The sequence below is a fragment of the Centroberyx affinis genome, unplaced genomic scaffold, assembly GCF_046629955.1.
Source record: "Centroberyx affinis isolate AG114_WGS23_722 - 3 ecotype Tasmania unplaced genomic scaffold, CSIRO-AGI_Caff_v1 ptg000109l_1, whole genome shotgun sequence".
NCBI lineage: Eukaryota > Metazoa > Chordata > Actinopteri > Beryciformes > Berycidae > Centroberyx > Centroberyx affinis.
This window is the reverse complement of record NW_027278811.1, coordinates 907,323-930,000: the sequence shown is the minus strand read 5'-3', so window position 1 is coordinate 930,000 and position 22,678 is coordinate 907,323. Positions and strand designations below refer to the sequence as shown.

The window sequence follows — 22,678 nt, the reverse complement described above, 5'->3', positions numbered from 1 at the left end:
GTCTATTTTTCATCTTTCATTTATGGTACTACGAGTCTTAGCTGTGTGAATTTGTCTGTTTTGCTTTCATGTGGATTTCATCACCATGTACAAAGAGACTGATCACAGTTTTTGTGTGTGTGTGTGTGGGGGGGGGGTTTTGGGGACCAAGGATGAAAACAGCATATGACAAGGAGAGCCTGTTAAGCCGAGTCTCTTTGATTTAGCGCTTTTCAAAATGGAGGACTGTGGTAATGGACACATTGGGAGTAAACGCGGCGTCATTTCAGTTATGTGTTAAAGATGCTACATGTGGATTTTTTTTTCCTCAATATATTGCTGTGAAATTAGCTGTGATAACACCTTCTAATGCTCGCAAAAAAAAAAGAGATACTGTTACAAAGAGCAACCCCAAGTATTGTGCTTTCATTTGGTCTAGTTTGGAGATCTCACACTCTATTTGCTTCTAAATTGTATAAATGTTTTTCTCTGGTGGATTTGTAAAGTATGCATAAAAACATTAGGGAGCGAGGTAATATAATAGGCTGAATGAAAGAAGCTCCCAGGGGATTGATTGCAGTTATCACAGTCCATTTGACAACGATGTATTTAAGAGCAAATCCCACACAGCTTAACTTTAATTACATTTCATTAGTTAAAATGCAAATTCTTTCTGTTCTAAATGGGTGACATGAGACATGGATTTAGACTGTGGCACGGTCTGCAATGCCTTGCTCATCTTTTCAATGCATTTTGTTGATTTTATTTTATGTTCCTGTAAGAATTGACTCATATCATGGACATGGTTTTATAGCTTCATTTGAAGACTTCCCTTCTGTCCGTCAAGTACCAGAAATCTCTGCAACACTAAGACTCTTTCTCAACAATGCCATCATGCTTTCTGCCCGGGTGCATAATCCTGCTGTGATCACTACAGTGAAAAAAAGAACTGAAATGCAAAATGGACTGTATAACGTGTCACTGAGGCCGCCCAGAGACACGGCAACATAAACCAGAGTTAACCAGTGATGAAAGTGCTGGTCCTGGTCCTGTGGCTGCTTGCCAATACAGAATGATTCTTCACATATCAAATTAGTCAACCAAGGATATTAGAGCAGGATGGACGACTTTTTACTGGGTATAGAATTGAATTTGAGGTGGAAAAAATGTGAACAAAACCACCAAATAGGGTACAAAAACCAGATTTGGGCAATGTGACTGCCTAAGAACCCTGGCACTGCTTCATGTTTGATTTCCCGTTCAAAAGCATCTAATGTGGCCGAGAAAAAATCATCCATTTGGCGAGGAGGAAGCACTTTTCTTTCTTTTCTTTTTTTTTTAAAGCGATTTTCTCTTTTCATGTGTTTCCTGTATGGACTCATCAGGACAGTATTATAATGTGCATAATAATAAAAGTGAGACAACTGAGCTTTTAAAAAGAAGGGCTTTGTACAAAGTTAGCAAATCCTCATTTTATAAGATTATTAATTAAATGGCCAAGATTGCAAGTTATATTGGGGGTGGGGGGGATATGGTTGGAAACTGATTTGGAGAATTTGTACAATAAAAAAAAAACAGATTTTACACCCATGCACTCTTCTTTCCCCACAAAAATGTTGATGTTGTTTGGTGATAGCCTGTCACAAGGTCCAGCTGGACAATATTTAAACCAATCACGGGTTGAAGTGGGTGCGGTCAACTTCTGCACTTCACTTTAGAACAGACTGATTTAATCGACTCGTATTTGTCACACCAGACAAAGTCAGTCTCAGTGCAAAAATGGTGCAGAAAATTATTAAATTGTCTGTTCGGGATGTGAGATTCCCAACGTCTTTGGAGCAGCATGGTTCAGACGCGATGGTAAGGGAGTCTGCGGAGGTCTAACGGGCTGTGGAAACACTGGAGGATTTATATCATCACCATGGTTTCTACACATACATACATACAATTCATACATTTACAAGAGTGAACCAACAAAAACTCCGAGGCCTTCCTTCACTGTAACTTTCCACTTCGCAGCACACAGATCCGGACTATTCAGTCGCTTATGTTGTCCTCGACACTGATCACGGGTTGAGAGGCTACGGCTTGACATTTACTGTGGGAAGAGGCACGGAGATTGGTAAGATTCGCCTTGGTTCTATACTTAGGCTACTTATCCGTTTCATAATGCATTTAAAGCCATGCAGAGTGTGCTCGGCTATGACAGCTACCGTGCCTTTTGGTTTATATTATTGCTGCCTTCAAGTGCTCCTCGAAAGCTCCGACTTTCGAGTTTTAAGTTGTACTTAGGACCATTCAATTCCCTTTTGTCGGAATAAATAGCAAAATGGACTCTGTTGGATTTAATTTAATGTTGTTTTGTTTTAGCAATAGATTGGCGAATAACTACTTATTGTTGCAGCGGCAGAGTTCGGGTGCATCCGTCTTGTAATTGACCCTTTAATTAATTTATAAGGCAAAAGATGTATTTGTTCCACTAGACTTGTCAGGATGCCAGTAATGATGTAGGACTTGATTACACCTGTTGTAGCAATGCAAATAAAGTCTAGACTGAATAGTATTTTCAGCTATTGGCTCTTTAATACCAAAATGACAAATTAAAATTTAGCCTAATTGTCATACGCTTTTGGGCGTATTTATAAACGAAGAGTTTACATAGGATGCCAAACAATACAATAATGACATTTGTTTTGCTCTGTTGTTGACACGGTCTCCATGCTTTCTGTCCCATAAACGTCACATCTCGGCAGCACGAGTATCATTTAAAAAAAAATCCCAGCCCTCCTAGTAATATTTAGTACCACTCTGCTGGCTCGTCCATGTGCGTTCCACTCGTAATCTCGATATTTCCCACAGCACTTGAAGGCAGCATTTGTTTACTCACTTGCAAGTTTACAGATTTGAACCCCATGGTTTGAACCCTACAGCGCCATCTTGTGGTAATGTTTGGTAATACAATGCAATACTTTGGATGAAGACAACTGATCTATGTTGGATCTGTTCAAAGACTGACACAATATAGAAACGATGTGACAGTACCTGTTGGTAAAGGTATATAGTTCCCATTTTTGCCTTTCATCTAGTCCAAACACTGATTAACTCAACTTAATTGAAATGTTATTGTAAATGTGCAGTGGTGTGTGCTGTGGAGGCCCTGGCAGGACTGGTGGTGGGGAAATCCTTAGAGGAGATTGTAAGTGACTTCCGTGGGTTTTACCGCCTCCTGACCAGCGACGGCCAGATGCGATGGGTGAGAGTACACACACACACACACACACACACACACACACACACACACACACACACCCCAGCAGGGACAAACAGCATCAAAAGTGACACATGACTTTTAATTGAATCACCTCAGCCTGATTAAAGCATGGCCTGACAATCAGACCCATCTCATTAGAGAATGACTCCATGACATTAAATGGTGGATGGCACAGAACCTTCTCCAATTAAACGAGGATGAATCAGTGATTGTTTTTTTTTCTGGCCCCTGTGGCTCTACTAATTAATCATTAAACAGAACCTGGGCCAATTATCCTCCACTTTTAAACTATATGCCAGAAACCTCCGTGTGACTTTTGACAGTGCTTTGAAGTTCGACCAACAGGTTTGTTCAGCTTTGAAATCCAGCTGAGAATGATTCCAAAATCAGGGCTTTTCTGTCCTTTTCTGACCTGGAGAGAGTCATTCAGGCCTTCATATCTTCCCATCTGGATTACTGTAAATCACTGTATTCTGGTATTAGTCAGGCATCTATCTGTCTCAACCCTGAGATCCAAAAAAGTCCCGTTGTGGTGTCTTTACACTGACTCACTGTTCCTGTACAGAATTGACTACAAAATCCCATTTCTGTTTGTCTTAAACCCATTGCATGGTGTTGCTCCTGGGTTTATTTCCCCTCACAATGCTGCCAAGTCCCTCAGGTCCTCTAATCACAGGCTCCTGTTGGTCCCGATGTCCCGGTTAAGAGTGATGGGTGACAGGGCTTTTGCCGTGGCTGCACCAGGACTGTTGAATAGCCATCCACAAAGCATCAGATGAGCCAAATCAAAATTTAAATTTAAACTCGTCTAAAAACGTATTTTTATTCACTGGCCTCTCACTGTCTGACATGTTCTTTCATGCTCTATTTCTCTCATTTCATGCTTTTAACCATGCTCTTATTTCCCTTGTCTTAATTTTGCTGTTCCATGCTCGTCCTCTTTTTCCCTGTTTTGTAATCCCCCCATTTTGTAAAGCACTTTGATACACACTGCTTTTGCATTTTTAAAGCACTATATCAATAAAGTTGACTTAACTATGAGGGTGAGGGGGGTGATTTTTTATTTTTTTTGTCTTGTCTGAAACAGATTGGCCCAGAGAAAGGAGTGATCCAACTGGCCACTGCTGCAGTCCTGAATGCGGTGTGGGACCTCTGGGCGAGGGCAGAAGGCAAGGTGGGACATGGCGCTGATAGATGAGTAATACGCCTTTTTATGCATTTGTCTACAAGCATGATACAGTGTGATTCATAACCTATTGTAATCATTTTCCTCTAGCCGCTGTGGAAGCTGCTTGTTGACATGGTGAGTCACTGGAAATTCAGACTTTTAATTAATTGCGTGTGTCAATTCTTGTCCGGATTGTGATTGCGGGGGCAAATATTTCATGTCTTCTTTGTGTCCGGTTCAGGATCCCGAACAGATTGTCTCATGCATTGACTTCAGGTACATCACTGACGCTCTTACAGAGGAGGAGGCTGTAGGTGAGACGGGTTTATAATACATGTGTACATACTGTAGCTGCTGAAGTATGGAAAAGAACAAACCCCACTCCCTGCACACTGAAGCTGTGATTTTAAGACTAGGATATTTTCATTGCAGCAGACTCTTTTTGCCTCTCTCTCTCTCTCTCTCTCTCTCTCAGATATACTCATGAAAGCACAGGAGGGCAAGCAGCAGAGAGGTAGGCACACTAAAGGGAGACGTTAATGGCATGGGTGAGAGGGGTTTTGTGGTAAATTGCCTCTTTAGAAATTAACGGATTGAGATGGAGTGCTTTCCGACTGCATAACAGGCCCCTATACTCCATGATTGCTCTATTAAAACACCTCTCTAGCTGAGTATTTATTACCTGTGTGGGCTGTTTCTTTCGCCCGCCAGAGGATTGCATGCTGAAAGAAGGCTATCCTGCCTACACCACCTCCTGCGCTTGGCTGGGATACTCAGACCAGCAGCTCAAACAGGTCTCTGTCATGTAAAATGCATGTTGTGGCTTTGGCTGACTTATAGCTTTCAAGCAACTGTGACCGCTGTGTGTTTCTGCAGCTGTGCACAGATGCCCTCAGCAGCGGGTGGACCAGGTTTAAGGTGAAGGTTGGGGCCGACCTGGAGGACGACGTGCGCAGGTGCCGTCTCATAAGGCAGATGATTGGACCGAATAACACTTTGGTAAGATTGGTTTTGACTGGACTATTGTCTTTACATTTGGTAATAGTCAGGATTGGGGTCATAATTTTTGAATTTGTAATAAAAACCTACAGGAAACAGAATTGGAATTTTAGGAAGTTTAATTTAATTCAATGAAATTCTGTTTTTTCTTACCACATATCTGAGATTGCACGTAGTGTTATATATTGTCAATACTGAATATCATAAAATGTTAAAAGTAGCTTTCAGGTGGTATTTACATGCATAACATGTAATCATAATACATACATTATGATTGAATGTATTTGATTTGTTTAACTGTCTTATTTGATTCATAACGTTTGATTTATAATGTTTAGCGAGTCAAGACAAACTCTCTTAGAAGTGGAATTTCATGGAATTCAATTCTGTTTCTTGCCATGCCAATTAAATTCCTTAGAGCTGAATTGGAATTTACCATGCATTCTCAATTCAATTAATGAATGGCCCCAACCCTAGTAATAACACTAAACTGTTGTGACACTAAAGCTGTTTTGTGTCAGATGATCGATGCCAACCAGAGGTGGGACGTGGGCGAGGCTGTGAGTTGGGTGTCCAGCCTGGCCGAGTTCAAACCTCTGTGGATCGAGGAGCCCACCTCTCCAGATGACATCCTGGGACACGCTGCCATCTCCAAGGTGAGCGAGGCGTTTGATTTGGCGGCTTGCTGATGTTTCTACCTGGTGTGTTGAAGACCTGTAAGAGATGTTCTGCTCTGCTGCTGCAGGCCTTGGCTCCACTTGGGATCGGAGTGGCTACAGGGGAGCAGGTCAGGGCTGCAATCTGGATGTCAAATTTACAGCTTTATGTTCCTTCTACCGTCCTTATCATTGGCTGATAGATTGTTTATATTATTACTTCCTGTCCAGTGTCACAACAGGGTGATGTTCAAGCAGTTCCTCCAGGCCTCGGCCCTGCAGTTTGTCCAGATAGACAGCTGTCGACTGGGCAGCGTCAACGAGAACCTGGCTGTGCTGCTGATGGCCCACAAGTTCCAGGGTAAGAAAGATCAAACATTACAATCAGCCAACAGCAACGAGTGTGTGTAGGTATATAATTCAAAGAGTGTGTGTAAAACCACGGCCAATGAAACGCATACTATTTCTTTTTCCTTAGTGCCTGTTTGTCCTCATGCTGGAGGAGTTGGTCTGTGTGAGCTTGTCCAGCACCTGATTCTGTTTGACTACATCTCTGTGTCTGCAAATCTCAACAACCGGTGAGAGCGGTATTTGTTTTTGTTGCCAGTTTAAGCTGCTGACTGCACCAGATAACGACGTTACAATTGTAAACATATTGTATCTTTCAGAATGTGTGAATATGTAGACCACCTCCATGAGCACTTCACCAGTCCGGTTGTGATTCATAACGCCCACTACATGACCCCTAAGGTAAGAGGGAATATTAAGTGGCAACTATAAACTACTAAATTACTCCTTAAATACTATCTACTTTACCCTGAAAACCAAACCTCATTCATAATTCATAGTTGCCAGGTTTTCTCCTCACCTCATCTACATTTACATGTTATTTCTATGCCCCAGGACAGTTCAATGTATGTGAACATGCACCACTCTTTCCTAAAACTAGAAATCAGAGAGAAAACCCTTGAATTTGTTTAGTCACTGGGATGTAAAATCAGAGGCTGATCCATAGACAATGAATGGGACAGTGACTCTGTGGAGCCATAAGATGCCATAAGTTGAGTTGTTGCACCAAAATTAAGCTCATATTCTAGCAATGCTAACAACTATGCATGAACCAGAATTTAAACATCATTAGTGTGCAAGATCTCACACAAATCTGGGTCAACAAAGTCGGTGCCCCATTTATTGTCTATGGAGCAGTGCCAGATTTTGCATCCCAATGACATCACAAATTCAAGGGTTAGGTCTCTAGTTTCCAGCTTTAGGAAAGAGGGGTGCATGTTCACAAGGATTGAGTTAAACTATCCTGGGGCACAGGGATAACATATGTGAATTCTTAAACTGTGTGGCATTCCCCTTTAAATGCTCCAGGCAGTTGTCTGGCTACACTATGTGCTTCTTGCTGTTGGCAGGATCCAGGCTACTCCTGTGAGATGCTGGAGTCGTCAGTGCAGACTCACCAGTATCCTGAAGGAGATGTGTGGAAGCTGCACTTAAACAAATGAGAAGGACGCTGCCAGAAAGACTTCATCTGAGGCTTGTTTTTTAAGCGGTTTAGGAATCAAGTATCACTAGACTGGGTTAACTTCAGCAGAAAAGCTATTACACTAATAAACAGAAGCAAATGAAGCTGTAAATCTTTAAAGTAGTGAACAGTTGCATCAGACACTTTATGTCAACTTTAAATTTCACACTTTATGCTAATGAATGAAGGAATTAATGAATACTTTTTTATGCTACTATGCTCCTGTTGTGTGTCAAAAACTAGTCTGCACAAATCAAGTCTACACCAAATGTAGCAATAATTTCTTTATTTACAGACTTTGATATTAATGATACTTAGAATGAAGAAATATTACAAATATATTTTACAGTCTTGTCAGGTGTCCAAAAAAAGTTCTCCCTCCAATGGCCAGCTATTTAATTTAATGTGACTGAAGGCACATCCCACAATCCAAATGTAAGTAAAAGGTTGGTCCAACTACAGAAATCCCAAGACATGAGAATGGAGGTTTTCTTTTTTATTCTCAAATTAACAACTTAACATGGTTTAAAATATATTGGCATTTATGTTCTTGGTAAAAACAGAAAAGTAACAGAACTATATATAATACAGTGGGATGATAGATTTGCTAAAAGCGCTTTTTCCACCCATAAATCCTACCCTTTCTATACATATTAATCCATAATCACCCTTAGACTGGGACTTTAAACAGCCATCTGCATCTTGATGGTAGGATGGGGGTTGTAGTCGCAGATTTCAAAGTCTTCAGCACGGAAATCATTGATACTCTCCACTTTCCTGAGGATCTTCAGCTTGGGGAAGGGCCGGATCTCCCTCTGGAGCTGCAAAGGAGGACAAACAATGTAGACAGATAAGCATGTGCAACTCTGACATCAAGCAGTGGACATGGAGTTAAAAACGTTTTTTTTTTTTAAATAACCTACCTGTACTTTGAGGGGTTCGATGTGGTTGATGTAGACATGAGCATCTCCCAGGGTGTGAACAAAATCACCAGGCTGGAGAGACAAAGAATTAAACACTGAAAGGTGAGGAGACTGGGCACAAAACATAAGAAAATCAGGTAACACTTCAATTGGATAGTACAGTGATTATACTCAAAAAAGCAGATGTTCAGCAAAGTGTCACTTGCCGACTTGCTGCAGAATATGTAACCCTGACTCCATTTTTAAACCTAAACCCAACCCAGACATTGAATATCTATAGACTACTTTTCACACTATACTGAGTATCACTTGAAACTCGGTAGACTTTTAGGGACACATTATACTCGCTTGATAATAAGTAGGCATGGGACGATATGAAAATTTCATGTCAAGATTATCCTGGCCAAAATAACTGCAATTCATATTATCCTGATAATCATCAAAATATGCTTAAAAATCTTAAAATGGCACTAAAACATACTGGAATCACTTTACCTTACATTTTGTTAAGAAACAAATATTTTTATTACGTCATAGGACACATACCTTTTTTTGTGAACATCCTTTTTAATGTTTTGAGGATATTCACGCTCATGTGAGGATATTCACGATTATCCCAATAATGGAAATTCACCAAGATAAAATTATCTTGAGTGTTTTTATCACGATAAAAGATAAAATCTTATATTCTCCCATCCCTAATAATAAGCAAGCAGAGTATTGGACACTATCCAAACTAAGTGTGAGCTAAAATCATTCTCCACTGCTCTACAAATCATGATATAGAAGTTCTACTCTGTCAAGAACATAAATTCAGTTCGTGGCCTTACCTTGAGTCCTGTGATGTGTGCGATCATGTAGGTGAGAAGGGCGTAGCTGGCAATATTGAATGGCACTCCCAGGCCCATATCCCCCGAGCGCTGGTACAGCTGACAGGACAACTCGCCGTCACACACGTAGAACTGGCACAGGGCGTGACAGGGGGGCAGCGCCATCATGGGCAGGTCTGTAACAACATACGAGCTAGTGTTAACTAGGGGGGAGGGGAGGGGAGGGGGGGGGGGGGTGATATGGTTGAAATCAATATGACAAATTGACAATAATCATAAGGATTGTTATCGATATATATCACAATATGGCTCATGTATGCAAAATCATATTAAATAATCAAATTATTGTTCATCCCATTGAACCGACTGGTAATGTTAGGTGTGATGTCAAACGATACTGAAATTTTCAAATAATATTCCTACCATGCCTCATTTTGTCAGAGGTTTTAAATAAAATTAGCTTGTTATCATCAATTTAGACAGCAGAATTGCGTCATGATATCCCAAAAATCATCATATCATGACGATATGATTCCACTGAAAGACGATAAAGGATCATATTGAATTATCGCCCAGTACTGTTAAGACTCAACAGTGAAAATCACCATCCAGACTTAGTGGTGTGAATCTCATGCATAAAATCATTTAAATTCAATCTATTAGAATTCTATAAAAGGACACTTGCAGAAAGCCTTAGAGCGGGTTAGAAGGCTGTTCAGGAATGGTTCATGTCATTTTTTATTTTATTATTTGACTCCATCTGCTGCACCTTTGGGGTTCCAAGCGCACATGATGATCCGTCTGTCCTGTGGGTTGGTTTTGATGGTGTCAATGACCTTCTGCAGCTGGTCGACACCTTGTCCTGTGTAATCTATACAGAGAAGGTATTGACAAAATGGATCGCTTTAGAATTTCAGCATTATAATGAACCTGCATGCCAAGTATGCTATGCCTGCTTAACCACCAGTGTTGCGAAGATAAGGAATGTAGGTGTGTGGTTGGTATGTGCTTGTGTGCAAAGAACAGAAGCGTTGAGATCTGTGTGAAACCCAACCACCTGTTCACAAGATCTTCTTGGCAATAACAATTTGACAAGTATCTGCTAGATTAGATTAATCCCTTTGTAATGAAAATGTATTTTTTAATAAACTGCTCTAGCTAATACCATATGTGTGATTATTTGCCCGCAGGACCATGCTGCACGACTAAGCCAGCAGATTTTCCAAATTACTTTCCAGACAAAGTCTTAAAGTCCAAATTAGAAGTCTGTCCAAAGACAAGCTTGAATTTTACGATGCAGATCATTTGGAAAATTGGAGGTGCACAAATTGCATTTGTCACACATTTACTAGCTAGTTGACAAATTACATTTTCGCATGTTTACTTATTAATAATATTAAATATTAATACCTGGAGCAAGTGTATAACTTGAAGAGGGGCTGTGTGATTGCAGCCAAGACCTTCACAACAAATGAATGAGTTTCACACATCTCTACTGTGTTACTGCATGTGGAAAAAAAAAAGCACAGCTTGTGTCACTGCAGACTGGGTCTGGGTGTGACAAACCTGCATGCATGTTTGTGTACTCTGCTCCATAGTGCCTCCACTGGAAACCATACACAGGTCCCAGGTCGCCCTCCTCTCTGTCTGTGAACCCGCTCTTGTCCAGGAAATCCCGCGAGCCGTTAGCATCCCAAATCTTCACCCCTTTCTCCGAGAGCTCCTTGGCGTTTGTTGAACCCTGCGAAAACACACACACACACACACATCACATAATAGATTTATAGCCTCTTCTGATTCAGCACAGAACCGTTAGACTGAAATACTGCATGTGATCTAGTATGTCTTATCCTCCTCACCCTGATAAACCACAGCAGTTCCTCGAGAATCCCTTTCCAAAACACTCTCTTGGTTGTCAGCAAGGGAAACTGGTCTAAAAAGACAGAAACAGAGACACGACGTTGCAGCCGTTTTGTCACCGCCAACCGATACAAACGAATCAACTCAGTCGTACTTTAAGTGATTTGAAGGGGAAATACCGAACAAACTAAACGACAAGTAAAAAGCCTCCTTACCTCGGAGACTGTATCTGGCCTGAGAACCGAAAACAGAGACGACTCCTGTCCCGGTTCGGTCTCCCTTCCTGTGTCCGTGCTGCAGGATGTATTGTATTTGATTCAAGTAGCCGCGTTCATCACAGAAAAGACTGAACGGACTCGTCTCCGCTTTGGTTTCTTCTTCTTTTCTGCTTTTGTCGTCTTTGCGGAGTTCTTCTGTGTATATTTCTGAAGTGGCAGGCATTTTGTCCGCCGATTTAGCTAAAATTGTAGACGGTTTTTTTTTTTTTTTTTTGCAGGAACGAGCAACAAAGCGGGCTGCTGCTGGGACGAGTGTGTCTGATTTGAAGTTTCCCGGTTGGTTTGGACGTGCCCACGTATCACGAACAGCCAATCACGGCTTACGTATTGTTACGGTGTCGCGGGAATTCAGTGAAAAGCGCGCCCGTCTCTCTTTCATCATAACGTCTTAAAATGGATTTAGAAAAAACACCACACAGAAACGAATGACTCGAGCAGAAGGTATACACAGTTTTATTGCACATAAAAGTTTAAAACTCCAGGAAATGAATATATGAACTGAAAGGGTATAAGCTGTGAGTGCGACGGCTATTTACAGTGATGTGTCTGATATACAGTGCAATTTCATAGAGGTTTTTCAGACAGATGAGCTTTGTTCAGGAACACTGATACTGGACGTGGCTCTTTATTCAGCATCTGAAGGTAATATAGGCAGCTGTAATATCCATGTTAGTCCATACCTGTATAAAGAAGGACCATAAACATTTTTTATAAGAAAAAGATTTAACTATATATAACTGGAATGCTCAAATTAAACAATGTAAGACACTTGGTCTGACAGAACAGAGGTGGCCAAGCTAGTCAGTATACTTAAATATTCCCATAACTACAAATACTGATTCTATATAGGCTAGGGCGGATATGTATGAATTATACACAAGGGAAATGGTTCCCAACCTTTTTCCTTTGGGACCCCCAACTCATCCCTAGTGTGTATGCCTTTGTGACACACATTTCCTATCTTTTAAGGCAGTAAAAGTCAGTGAAAGCAGGAATTCATTATAGTTAATTCAGTTACTTTACCGATAACATCTATAAACATTATATTATAATATAAGATTATAGCAGACAACTCAATTTGTCCTGAGTTGTTAGTGTCTCTCTAATAGATTAGATTAGATTAGATTAGATTTTATTTTGAACATGTTAAAAAAGTAAAAAATAGAAGTGAGAAAAACAAAACAAAACCATAACCAATAAAATTAACAGCAAACATATACAGCAAACTCTCAATAAACAACATAAATAAATATTTCATGTCCGAAAAGGAGTAGGAAGAAGGGAATAATTATCAAGTCCTACCCCCTATAATATAGAATCACTTTAATAGAGGTACAGGGGTTTGTCTTGCAGAGTTTCAGAATTTCATGATTCCTTTACCTCAAATTGTCTTTGAGGCCCTGCCAGGTGAGGTTGGGAGCCAAATAATGCACTAAGCCGTAGTACTGCCAAGGCCAATACCTCTTATTCGCTGTTTCTGCAGTGCCAAAGCCTCTTGGGCCACGTATTGGATGAAGGCAGGGTCATCCACCTCCAGCTCAGCTGGGACAGACAGGGTTAACGGGGCAGAGTCCAGTACGGTTACAACCACACTGGTGTCCATTTTAGATCTGGTGTTCTTCATCTGCTGCTGTGGAGTCACCTGAAAAACAGATTAGGTGAAACTTTATTGATCCCTGTGGGGGAAATTGGCTCACTGCAGCAGCAAAGAATAGGATCTAGATATGAATAGAACAAATAAAATCTAGTGAAGATAATACAACAAATAACTAACAAAGTCAAACATTTTGAAGATAAAGATACAGTGTCTAGTGTGATATTATCTCTATCAATATTTCAGCAACATAATATCCAGTGTCTGAAACTTTTTGTCTCACCTGCCAAAAGCTGGTTAATAAAAATGCCTGCCAAGAATAATTCTACCAGCCAAAATGATTCATATACATTTTTCATAGAAATATCTCAACCTATTAGTTTCCAGTATGGAATCAGGTACTGTATGAAACATTCAATAAAGAGGCAAGAGCAGATTTTGAGTTTTAATGTAAAACCTGCTCACTCATTTATAGAGTGAAGTTTTATAGATTTATAGAGAGTGACAGAATTCAGATTACAAGAGTATTTTGATGCAGGCAAAGACCAAAGACTGTATATAGCTGAGGAATGAAAATGTTATTGATTTGACTAATTTCAGACCCTGATAAAACCCCTTCAGTGCGGACAGAGATTAAAATAAAATATTGTAAGATAAAGTCAGACTGTCCTCAAATACGACCGTACCGTGATCAGGTTGAAGTGGTTGTGTGGGTCCAGTGTGCGGTTGGACAGCTGGCTCACCCAGCCGTACTTGTCGTCCATGTTCCTGAGCCATCTCTGTGTGTCGGCCGTGTGTCTCTGCACCAGCTGCAGCCTGTACTCGTACTGCTGCTGGGACACGTTCAGCAGCAGGTGCATCTCCTCCAGCTCAGAGTGAAGCTGCCTCATGCTGGGACACTCTGCAGGGAAGAACACATGAAAACATACAGAGGGAGGGAGGGAGGGGTGCGTAAATCCATGCAGCAGGTACCAAGTTGACAGTCAAGTTAAGTGTGTTTGTGGGAGGAAAGTCATATATATCTTCCCTTAAGGAGGATCTAAACCATCGATTCTCAACCTTTTTCATATCAAGGACCCTAATTTAGTCCACATTAGAGCCACAGACCCTCATTTGATGACATTTTGTCTTTCGGACCCAAATCTTGGAATATTGTTATTGTTTGATATGATTTTGTCCAGAATTCCATGACTATCTGTATTGCAGGCAGAGAGATAACAGTGAAACTATGATCAAAGTGATCATTCTTCTACATTCTCTAACTGTGTTAACTTGTAGTGAATTAAATAATGGTGAAGTTTAACAATTCATCAATTTGCTGGGGACCCCCTGGAACCCCCTCAAGGACCCCTGGTGGTCCCCGGACCCCACGTTGAGAACCACTGATCTAAACCACTCGTAAGGATAGAAAAACTGTAAAAGCACTACACTAGATCTTTATTTTTCTCAGCTCCTCAGGAATAGAGGTTATTTTTAGAATGAAGTGTTGTGAAAACTTAAATACATCTAAACTCCATACTGAAGAATTAAAATTTCAAAGTCCAACATTTGATACAGACAAACCACAGAAAATGGGACATGAGTGTAGCAGAGTAATCTACAGTTTGAATGCCATTAGTTGTGTATATGAGCAAGAAAAAATTCCAGCAATTCTGATCAATATAATATATTATTTTGCTGCCAAATGTTTTCCTCACTGTGCCTATCATGTGCATTCAGTTGCATGATTGGTTCAGATTAACTGCAATTCATGAGAATATTTTTCAATGTCCCCATAAGGAAAAGAGTTACTATTAAGGCCAGAGTTCATGATTACACAATTAGAAAGATTTTATATAGCCGTGTTTATGTGTGACTGTGTTGTATGAAGAGCTGAGTAGATATGAAAAAAGTGATTTACCTTTTAACAGAAAGTCCTCACATGTCTCACACAGGCTCTGTAGCTGCCAGCACTCCGATGCTTGTCTTCGCAGCTGTCTGCACAGATATCTGCTGTGGTACTGGCCCGAATCAGGCAGTGATCCTGCGTTTTTATAGATTAGCATAATGAGTGAAAACAGAATGAATACAAACCCTTATATCTTGTCTTATCTCATATCTTTGGGCAGCAGATGGCATCAGATACCTCTTGATTGCTGAAAATCCTCCTCAGCCTCTTGAATCTCCTCAAACACATCTGCTACTGTGGAGCTGAATTCCTCCATCACAGTCCTCCCAAAGTTATACACTGAGTCAAGGACGTGATCTAGACCCATGGTCCTGAAGAAGCCTGCGGTCCTGTCCTGCGTCGGGGACAGAGACCTGGGCTTCAAATCTGCTGTGAAGGCCACCAGGAAGGAATGCCCGAACACCTGCTGCATGTTCTTGACCAAAACCATGCTGCGGTTGCATAGCAGGCTGATGTTCGACAGCAGCTGGCTGAAGGAAGCCTCGGCCTGCAACAGCTCCAGATCGGCTTTGCCCTCCGTTATCTGGTTCTGGTTCTGGTTCTGTACTGAGCTGGTGAGATCTGGATTCTCCTCGTTCTGATTGTAAACCTGGTCTGGAGTTTCCAACTGGGAGGACAGCTTCCTGAAAAACTCCTCCACCTGAAAAGAGAGATCAGAGGTGTGACCAAGTCAACTTTGCTCGAGTCTCAAGTCAGTCTCAAGTCTTCAGGCACAAGTCTCAAGTCTAAATGTATAACACCAAGTCAAGTCAGAACAAATCCAGTCCACAAGTCCAGTATCCACGAGTCCAATATCAATTTAATATCAAATGGAAATATCAAGGACTTTTTGAATAGGATAAAAACTTGGTAAGAGCATCATGAGTTTGATTTCTATAATTGGTTTCAACTTCAATAAATTAAATCATTCTGTACAAATTCAGAAAACAGAATTTAAACTCAGTTGTCTGGTGGAATAAATTTCATAACTTTTCATCTAAGTCATTTACACAAACACAAGATCTTTTGTCAAGACTTGAGAAACCTTTTCAAGTCATGAAGGTACAAGTCGAGGCAAAGTCCCAAGTCACCAGAACCCAAGTCAAGTCTCAAGTCTTCTCTTCATGCATCAAGTCTCAAGCAATTTAAATTGTGACTCAAGACTGACTCGAGTTGAAGTCATGTGATTTGAGTCCCCACCTCCGAGACAGATTAATATAAAGACCTACAATCAATACTTTTGGAGCCTGTCAAACCCCTCTTCCCCCACTTTTGGAGGTTTGAGACTTTTCCACATAGGAATACATTGAGTCCAAACCTTGAATGAGAACGAGGAGAAGCCGCGGCGACATGTGGAGGTGTAGAAAGTCTTGCAGGTGTCTTCCAGACAAGGTCGGCACTCTTCAAAGGAAGTCTTGATTGAACCACGGCATTGCAGTTCTGCCTCCTCGAGCTTCTGCTCTGCTTCCCCGGCCAGCTGCGAAGCCCCCTGAAGGAACCCAACGACAGAGAAAACTGAAGTCTGACACTGAGTGTGTTGTCTGTAAATAAACCAGAGAGGAGAAGATGTGGTTTGGGGCGCTGGCTCACAGGCCCGTCCTTTATTGTGAAGTGACATCGAAAACACATAAATCTGCAGACAGTCCATTAATCCTGACTGTAGCATAACTATACCCCCAACTCCCTACACCAGCCTCACTCCCACATTCATTATTCACTGTCTGCTTTGAGGTTTCTCCATGAGCCTTTGTGTGGCTTTGCCTTCATGAGCCAGAAAATATGTGGTGGGCGTCAGTGCACAAAGACTGTTTGACTACAATGTTCATGTCTTTGTGTGTTATTGTACTGTTGGAAATCCATGATGAAATCCAAATACAATATGGCACGAAGGTTCACAGATTCTGGACCCTTAATAGCAACAGTATGACAGAAACTCAGTTTGTACCTTCTTCTTGTCACTGCTGTGTCTCAGGGCGTCCATGAGATGTGTGTGCTTCTCCTCGTTTTTCTCCATCATCTCCTTCATCTGCTTCACCCCGAATAAAGCTCGCTTTATTTCCTCGTCAACATACTGTTCCCCTGCACTGGACAGCTCTGCACACACACACGTAACACAGGTAAGTTCACACTCATCGCCGGATAACCTTAGTCAGAAAGGTCTAATCATCAATTTCTAACAAACTTGCGGTTGTCAGTGTAGACTCACTTCTCAGCATGCCCTCGTTCAGTGGAGGAGAGTCAGCAGCACAGAGCAGGACTTCAAACAGAGCGATGCAGAGTGTTTGAACGAGTAGAGTCCTCATCCTCTCTGAAGCTCTGAAGTGTAGAAGTGACTCATTAATCTACTGAGGAGTGCCATGCAGTGCAGGTTCTCAATACAACAGAAATAAACTGATTTGATTTTAGTGATGGTTGTTGAAACCTCTCATACAGTCACTTTTCCACTTCTCAAAAAGGATGCTGATGATATTATACTTTGCCACAAGGAGGCGCCATTTCAATTTAGAGGCCATATAACATGGAATAAGACATTATAGGTAATTCATTCTCCACAAATATTCACTCATGAACATGTATCATCACATCAGTGTCTAACCAAATAAATCTGATTAGCAAAAATGCTTTGATATTAAGGGTATCATTACTATTAATTGTATTACATAATTTATTTTGAAAGTGTTATGAGGCATGTTATGATTTCATTGTTTATTGTTTGGATTCCCATTAGCTGATGCCATTGCAGTCAGCTATAGTCTACCTGGGGTCCACAAATAACATTATATTACATAAAAGAAAAAAAACCCCCATCAGAATAATCAAGTAGAACTAAATTAAAAACAACAAAAAGAAAAAAATGCAGACAGGAACAAACAATTAGGTTACAGCAAGAATTACATAACAGGCACTGGAGCTATTATTGTTCAGTTATCTATGGGCTATAAAAGTAAATGTGTCATCAAATGCCTTTGAATCCAATTGTTTTGCAGTAACTTTTTTCTTGAACACACATTATGTCTTCCAGGATGCAAAATTACAGCTGTATTTCATGTTTCCTGTAAAGAAATGCCACATCTGAGCCTGCTGCTACACGCTGAATCGTAGTAACGCTATACCAAAGAGAAACTAGAGAGGTATTTGACACTTTTTACAGCCTTTAAAACAGAGACTTACCTTGAGAGCTATGATAGCATCAGCCTGCAGAACAAAAGCAGCAGGTTCTGTTGTTGGAGAGAAGCCCAGGGAGGCGAGAGAGTGAATGACATGTCCGCTTTACTCTAAGGATTGTTCTATTTTTATGGATCTACTCAGCAGCACAGATCCTATTAGTGTATTTGTATTATTGGTTATTAAGCCTTACACGCACAGCATAACTGCAGATCGGCTTTGGACCGGCTTTAATGCGTTGTAAATATAACATGCTAAATAGTTTACATATTTATCTCAATCTATTCAACAAACTCCAAACTTTCTCCTCTAATCTCCATCACACTGACAGTAAGCTCAGGCTTCCTGCAGGGACCTGGCAACAGTGGCAGGGGCTCGTTCTGTATCTGAGCTCTACTGCAGGCCCCGACATGAGGGTGAGCAGTGCACGTACATGCACATGTGTGCCAACGTGCATGCTGCGCAAACACACACACACACACACACTTCTACCAAGGAAAAAACACCAGGGCACCGGATCCACAAAAGCTTCTTAGGAAAAAAAATCTGAAGAGCTTTTTGTGTGTGTGTGTGTGTGTAAGATTAGTCTTCAGAAAAAAAGTTAAGAAAAGTTGTAATTCTTAACTTTTCTTAACTTTCTTATTGTTTTGTTTCCTGAGAAAACACTAAAAAATATTCTTGAAGGCAAGGCAAGGCAAGGCAGCTTTATTTGTATAGCACATTTCATACACTGAGGCAATTCAAAGTGCTTTACAGAGTAATAAAAAATATAGTAAAAGATTACAATTAAAATGTGCAAAAGTGCAGACAAGAGATACAAAAGATAAAAGACTTAAAAAGTAAACTAGTGCAGTTCAAATCAAGTGAAATAGAAAGATAAAAGAACACAACAAATATTCTCACTTTTAGATGCACATTGTGAGTGAACCCATATGTTTTTCTTTAATTTTCTTATCCCCTGTCCTTCCTGGTTCTACTCTTGATCTGATATTTATGTCAGATCTCACAGCCTAAGGCAGACGAGAATCATAGATTCTCCTCTTGGTCCACAGATGGATGAGAATCATACAGGGTAAAGATAAAGCTCTGTCATCTAGCTCTTTTGAGTTCCTAGATAAAGCTCTGTCATCTAGCTCTTGAGTTCCTAGATAGGCTCTGTCATCTAGCTCTTTTGAGTTCCTATAAAGCTCTGTCATCTAGCTCTTGAGTTCCTAGATAAAGCTCTGCCATCTAGCTCTTTTGAGTTCCTAGATAAAGCTCTGTCATCCCCCCCCCCATATAGTGTTCACTCATGCGCAAGTAAGCATTACCTGGACAAGACGAATGAAAATTTGTACTTGTACTTGTGTCAACTCTGTTGGAATCCTGAACAGAAACAAACCTTAAATAACCTTAAAATTCAGGTTATTTAAAAGCTAAGCTGAAAAGATAAGTTTTTAGCCATTATAGGGTAGAGTAGGCAATGTAAAATAAGAACATTTTTAGCTTTGACTTAAAAGTGGTCAGAGTCGGGGCTTGTCTAATATCATCTGGGAGGTTATTCCAGGTCTGTGTTGCATGATAACGCATGAAAACGCTGCTTCACCGTGTTTTGTTCTAACTCTTGGGACAGCCAGTAGGCCAGCCCCAGATGTCCTAAGGGTCCTAGAAGGTTCATATGGCACAAGCATGTCAGAGATGTATTTGGGCCCAGAGCCACAGAGTGATTTGTAGACAAGCAGCAAGATTTTGAAATCAATTCTCTGAGTGACTGGTAGCCAGTGTAAGGATTTTAGAACTGGTGTAATGTGGTCGTATTTCTTAGTTTTCGTCAGGACCCTGGCAGCGGCGTTCTGAATAAGTTGGAGTTGCCGAAGAGCTTTTTTTGAAAGCCTGTGAACAGACCATTGCAGTAATCCAATCTACTGGAAATAAAGGCATGGGTAAGCCTTTCTAGGTCTTGTTTGGACATTAGTTCTCTGACTCTTGCAATATTTTTTAGATGGTAGTAAGCTGACGAAGTTACCGATTTGATGTGGCCATTGAAATTTAAATCTGAGTCCAGGATAACGCCAAGATTTCTGGCTTGACTCTTAGTTATGAGGGACAGGGAGTCAAGGTGAGAGCAGACATTCTGTCTTTCTTTCTGTGCTCCAAAGACAATTATCTCGGTCTTATCTCTGTTTAGTTGGAGAAAATTTTGCCGCATCCAGTCATTGATTTGTTCGACGCAGTGACACAGAGTTTCAACAGGTCCATAGTCACCTGGTGTAAGTGATATGTAGATTTGCGTGTCATCTGCATAATTATGGTAGGCTACTTTATTATTTTGTAGGATTTGGCCTAAAGGAAGCATATAGAGATTGAACTGTGGAACCCCGCAGGTCATGGCCATCTGCTCGGACACACAGTTTCCAATGGAGACAAAGTACTTTCTGTCATGAAGATATGACTTGAACCAATTAAGGACAGTTCCAGAGAGTCCCACCCAGTTTTCTAATCTTTGTAATAGAATTGTTTGGTCCACAGTGTCAAAGGCAGCACTAAGATCCAACAGTACTAAAACAGAGACTTTGCCTGAGTCATTGTTCAGGCGAATGTCATTTAGTACCTTTATGAGTGCAGTCTCAGTGCTGTGATGGGGCCGAAATCCTGATTGAAAGTTATCGAAGCAATTGTTCAGCATTAAAAAGTTTCTAAGTTGTTGGTGAACAACCTTTTCAATAACTTTACCTAAAAACGGTAAGTTTGATATCGGTTGATAGTTATCCAGTACAGTAGCATCAAGACTGCTCTCCTTTAGGAGCGGCTTCATGACGGCAGTTTTCAAAGCCTTTGGAAAAATGCCAAATTGGAGAGAATTGTTAACTACAAGTATTAGTTCTTTCGCCAGGCTGCTCAAAACTGTTTTAAGGAAGCTAGTGGGTAAAACATCAAGGCAACAGGTCGATGATTTGAGATTGGACACAGTTTCTTCGAGTGTTTTGTCATCAATAGGATTAAATTGTGTCATACCTACCAAGTTACTTCTGGAACACTGCAGTGATGATGCTTTTTTGTTTGGCATTGAGGAGTTAATAGCATGTCTGATGCCTTGAATCTTGTCATTAAAAAAGGATGCAAACTTGCTACATTTGCTGGTAGAAACTAGTTCTGGGGATATTACACAGGGACCTAATATTAAATAGGGCTAGTTTTAGGTTTGTTGGAGCAGGGCCTGAGATACTTGGCTTACAGGGAATGTGAATCAAATTTGCAGGATTGGAAGATTTTACTGTGTCCCGCTTATCTAATCTTTGTCTTGGCTATTGTATTTGGGAAGGGTGTTCTCTCCCAGGGCCTCAGCTTGCTATCAGATAATTTATGAATAACAGTTCTTGAACAGCAGAGGCCCAGGGTGTCCTAGTTGTTGCCGACACTAATAGCAGTCGTTCACATGCTGTTCAAGGCCTTAGAAGCCAATAGTGTGGGTGAAGGCTGAGGTGGACAAGGTGGTTGAACTCGGGGGGTTGGGGAGGGGGGGGGGGGTTGGGGGGCGGTGTGCCGGGGGGGCGTTGGTGGGGGGCAGGTGCGCCAGGGGGGCGTTGGTGGGCGGAGTATAGGTGATGGCAATACCCATGACCTGATGAATCCCATCAGGCTTAAAGCGGTCTTTACAGTTCCAAAAGATGTTGAAATTGTCAATAAACTTTATCCCATGGGTGAGGCACGCCGATGTCAGCCATGTACCATGTATTCAGGGCAAGGAGTCTGCTGAAAGATTCGATTCCTTTCCCCAAGGTTGGAATGGGGCTTGAAATGAATAGTCTACATGTTGTGACTGACAGTCACTCAGCTTCTCCAGTAGCAGGCAAAAGTCTTTTCAGGATCTCAGAGCCAGTTTTCCCACGCAGAATGTCAAAAGATCCAGTGTGAATAATAATCCTCATGTTACTTGGATGTGTAGAGAGGATAACTGGCAACAGCCCTGTTAGCTCTCTGACAGATGTGTCATCCATAGTTAGATTTTCAGTCTTTGCCATTCTTACATGCCTCCGGGGCCAGTCCACCTTGCGGCTCGGAGATGGTGTCTGTAGCGAGTGGCGGAGGGGATGCCTCCACGGCTGGTCCATTTGTGGTTGGGTCAAGCCAGGGGAGAGTGTCAGCTAGGTCCGTAGTATGGGTCATAGAGTTGGAGTCTGTACTTTTACCGGATGTTTTTACATGAGGAGTGCGGGCTGAAGACTCAAACAGCGTGTCAATGAGCTGCTCATCCTGGCTGATTTGGTAAAGTGTAAGAATCCTTCCTTCCAGTTCAGTAATTTGCTGTGATAACCGAAGGCAGCTGGCACAGTCAGAGCAGGAGGAAGAGTCACTGACTTTAACCATCAGCATTTTCCCACAGTAACAATAAAAAAATAAAATAAATAAAAGATAAAAAAAGAACAGCAACAGAAAAAATACTTAAAAATAGTTGGTCAGCGGGGAAAAACTGGAAAAAACAGGAAAATATTGCTGAAAATAGATAAGCCGGCAAGG

At 41.1% G+C, this 22,678-nt stretch overlaps 4 protein-coding genes across 4 annotated transcripts in view; 2 read left to right on the top strand and 2 right to left on the bottom strand.

Annotated features, from left to right (window-relative positions):
- The window catches only part of LOC139649684 (tyrosine-protein kinase yes-like), a 19,948-nt gene extending 18,445 nt beyond the window's left edge, over positions 1-1,503 (top strand). Inside the window, exon 12 of the mRNA XM_071526164.1 lies at positions 1-1,503. This exon is cut by the window's left edge and continues 369 nt beyond it. The gene's annotated coding sequence lies outside the window, so the exon portion shown is untranslated.
- Positions 1,504-1,758: 255 nt separating this feature from the next.
- Positions 1,759-7,584, top strand: enosf1 (enolase superfamily member 1). Its single transcript, XM_071526044.1, has 15 exons — positions 1,759-1,839; positions 1,999-2,101; positions 3,117-3,232; positions 4,338-4,424; positions 4,527-4,553; positions 4,660-4,732; positions 4,894-4,932; positions 5,130-5,212; positions 5,295-5,417; positions 5,939-6,073; positions 6,163-6,204; positions 6,305-6,434; positions 6,552-6,651; positions 6,742-6,823; positions 7,492-7,584. The coding sequence occupies exons 1-15, from the start codon at positions 1,759-1,761 to the stop codon at positions 7,582-7,584; spliced, it is 1,314 nt and encodes a 437-aa protein (XP_071382145.1).
- A 308-nt stretch (positions 7,585-7,892) lies between these two features.
- Positions 7,893-11,745, bottom strand: tyms (thymidylate synthetase). Its single transcript, XM_071525978.1, has 7 exons — positions 11,433-11,745; positions 11,217-11,290; positions 10,924-11,098; positions 10,127-10,228; positions 9,358-9,533; positions 8,528-8,599; positions 7,893-8,425 (listed from the first exon to the last, which is right to left on the bottom strand). Exons 1-7 carry the CDS (start codon positions 11,656-11,658, stop codon positions 8,288-8,290), a joined length of 963 nt encoding a protein of 320 aa, XP_071382079.1. The 5' UTR covers positions 11,659-11,745; the 3' UTR covers positions 7,893-8,287.
- A 260-nt stretch (positions 11,746-12,005) lies between these two features.
- Positions 12,006-17,319, bottom strand: LOC139649582 (clusterin-like protein 1). The gene is made up of 8 exons (XM_071526032.1): positions 17,223-17,319; positions 16,962-17,110; positions 16,335-16,505; positions 15,218-15,677; positions 14,990-15,124; positions 13,776-13,990; positions 12,957-13,137; positions 12,006-12,175 (listed from the first exon to the last, which is right to left on the bottom strand). The coding sequence occupies exons 1-8, from the start codon at positions 17,317-17,319 to the stop codon at positions 12,165-12,167; spliced, it is 1,419 nt and encodes a 472-aa protein (XP_071382133.1). The 3' UTR covers positions 12,006-12,164.
- Between the last annotated feature and the right edge of the window lie 5,359 nt (positions 17,320-22,678).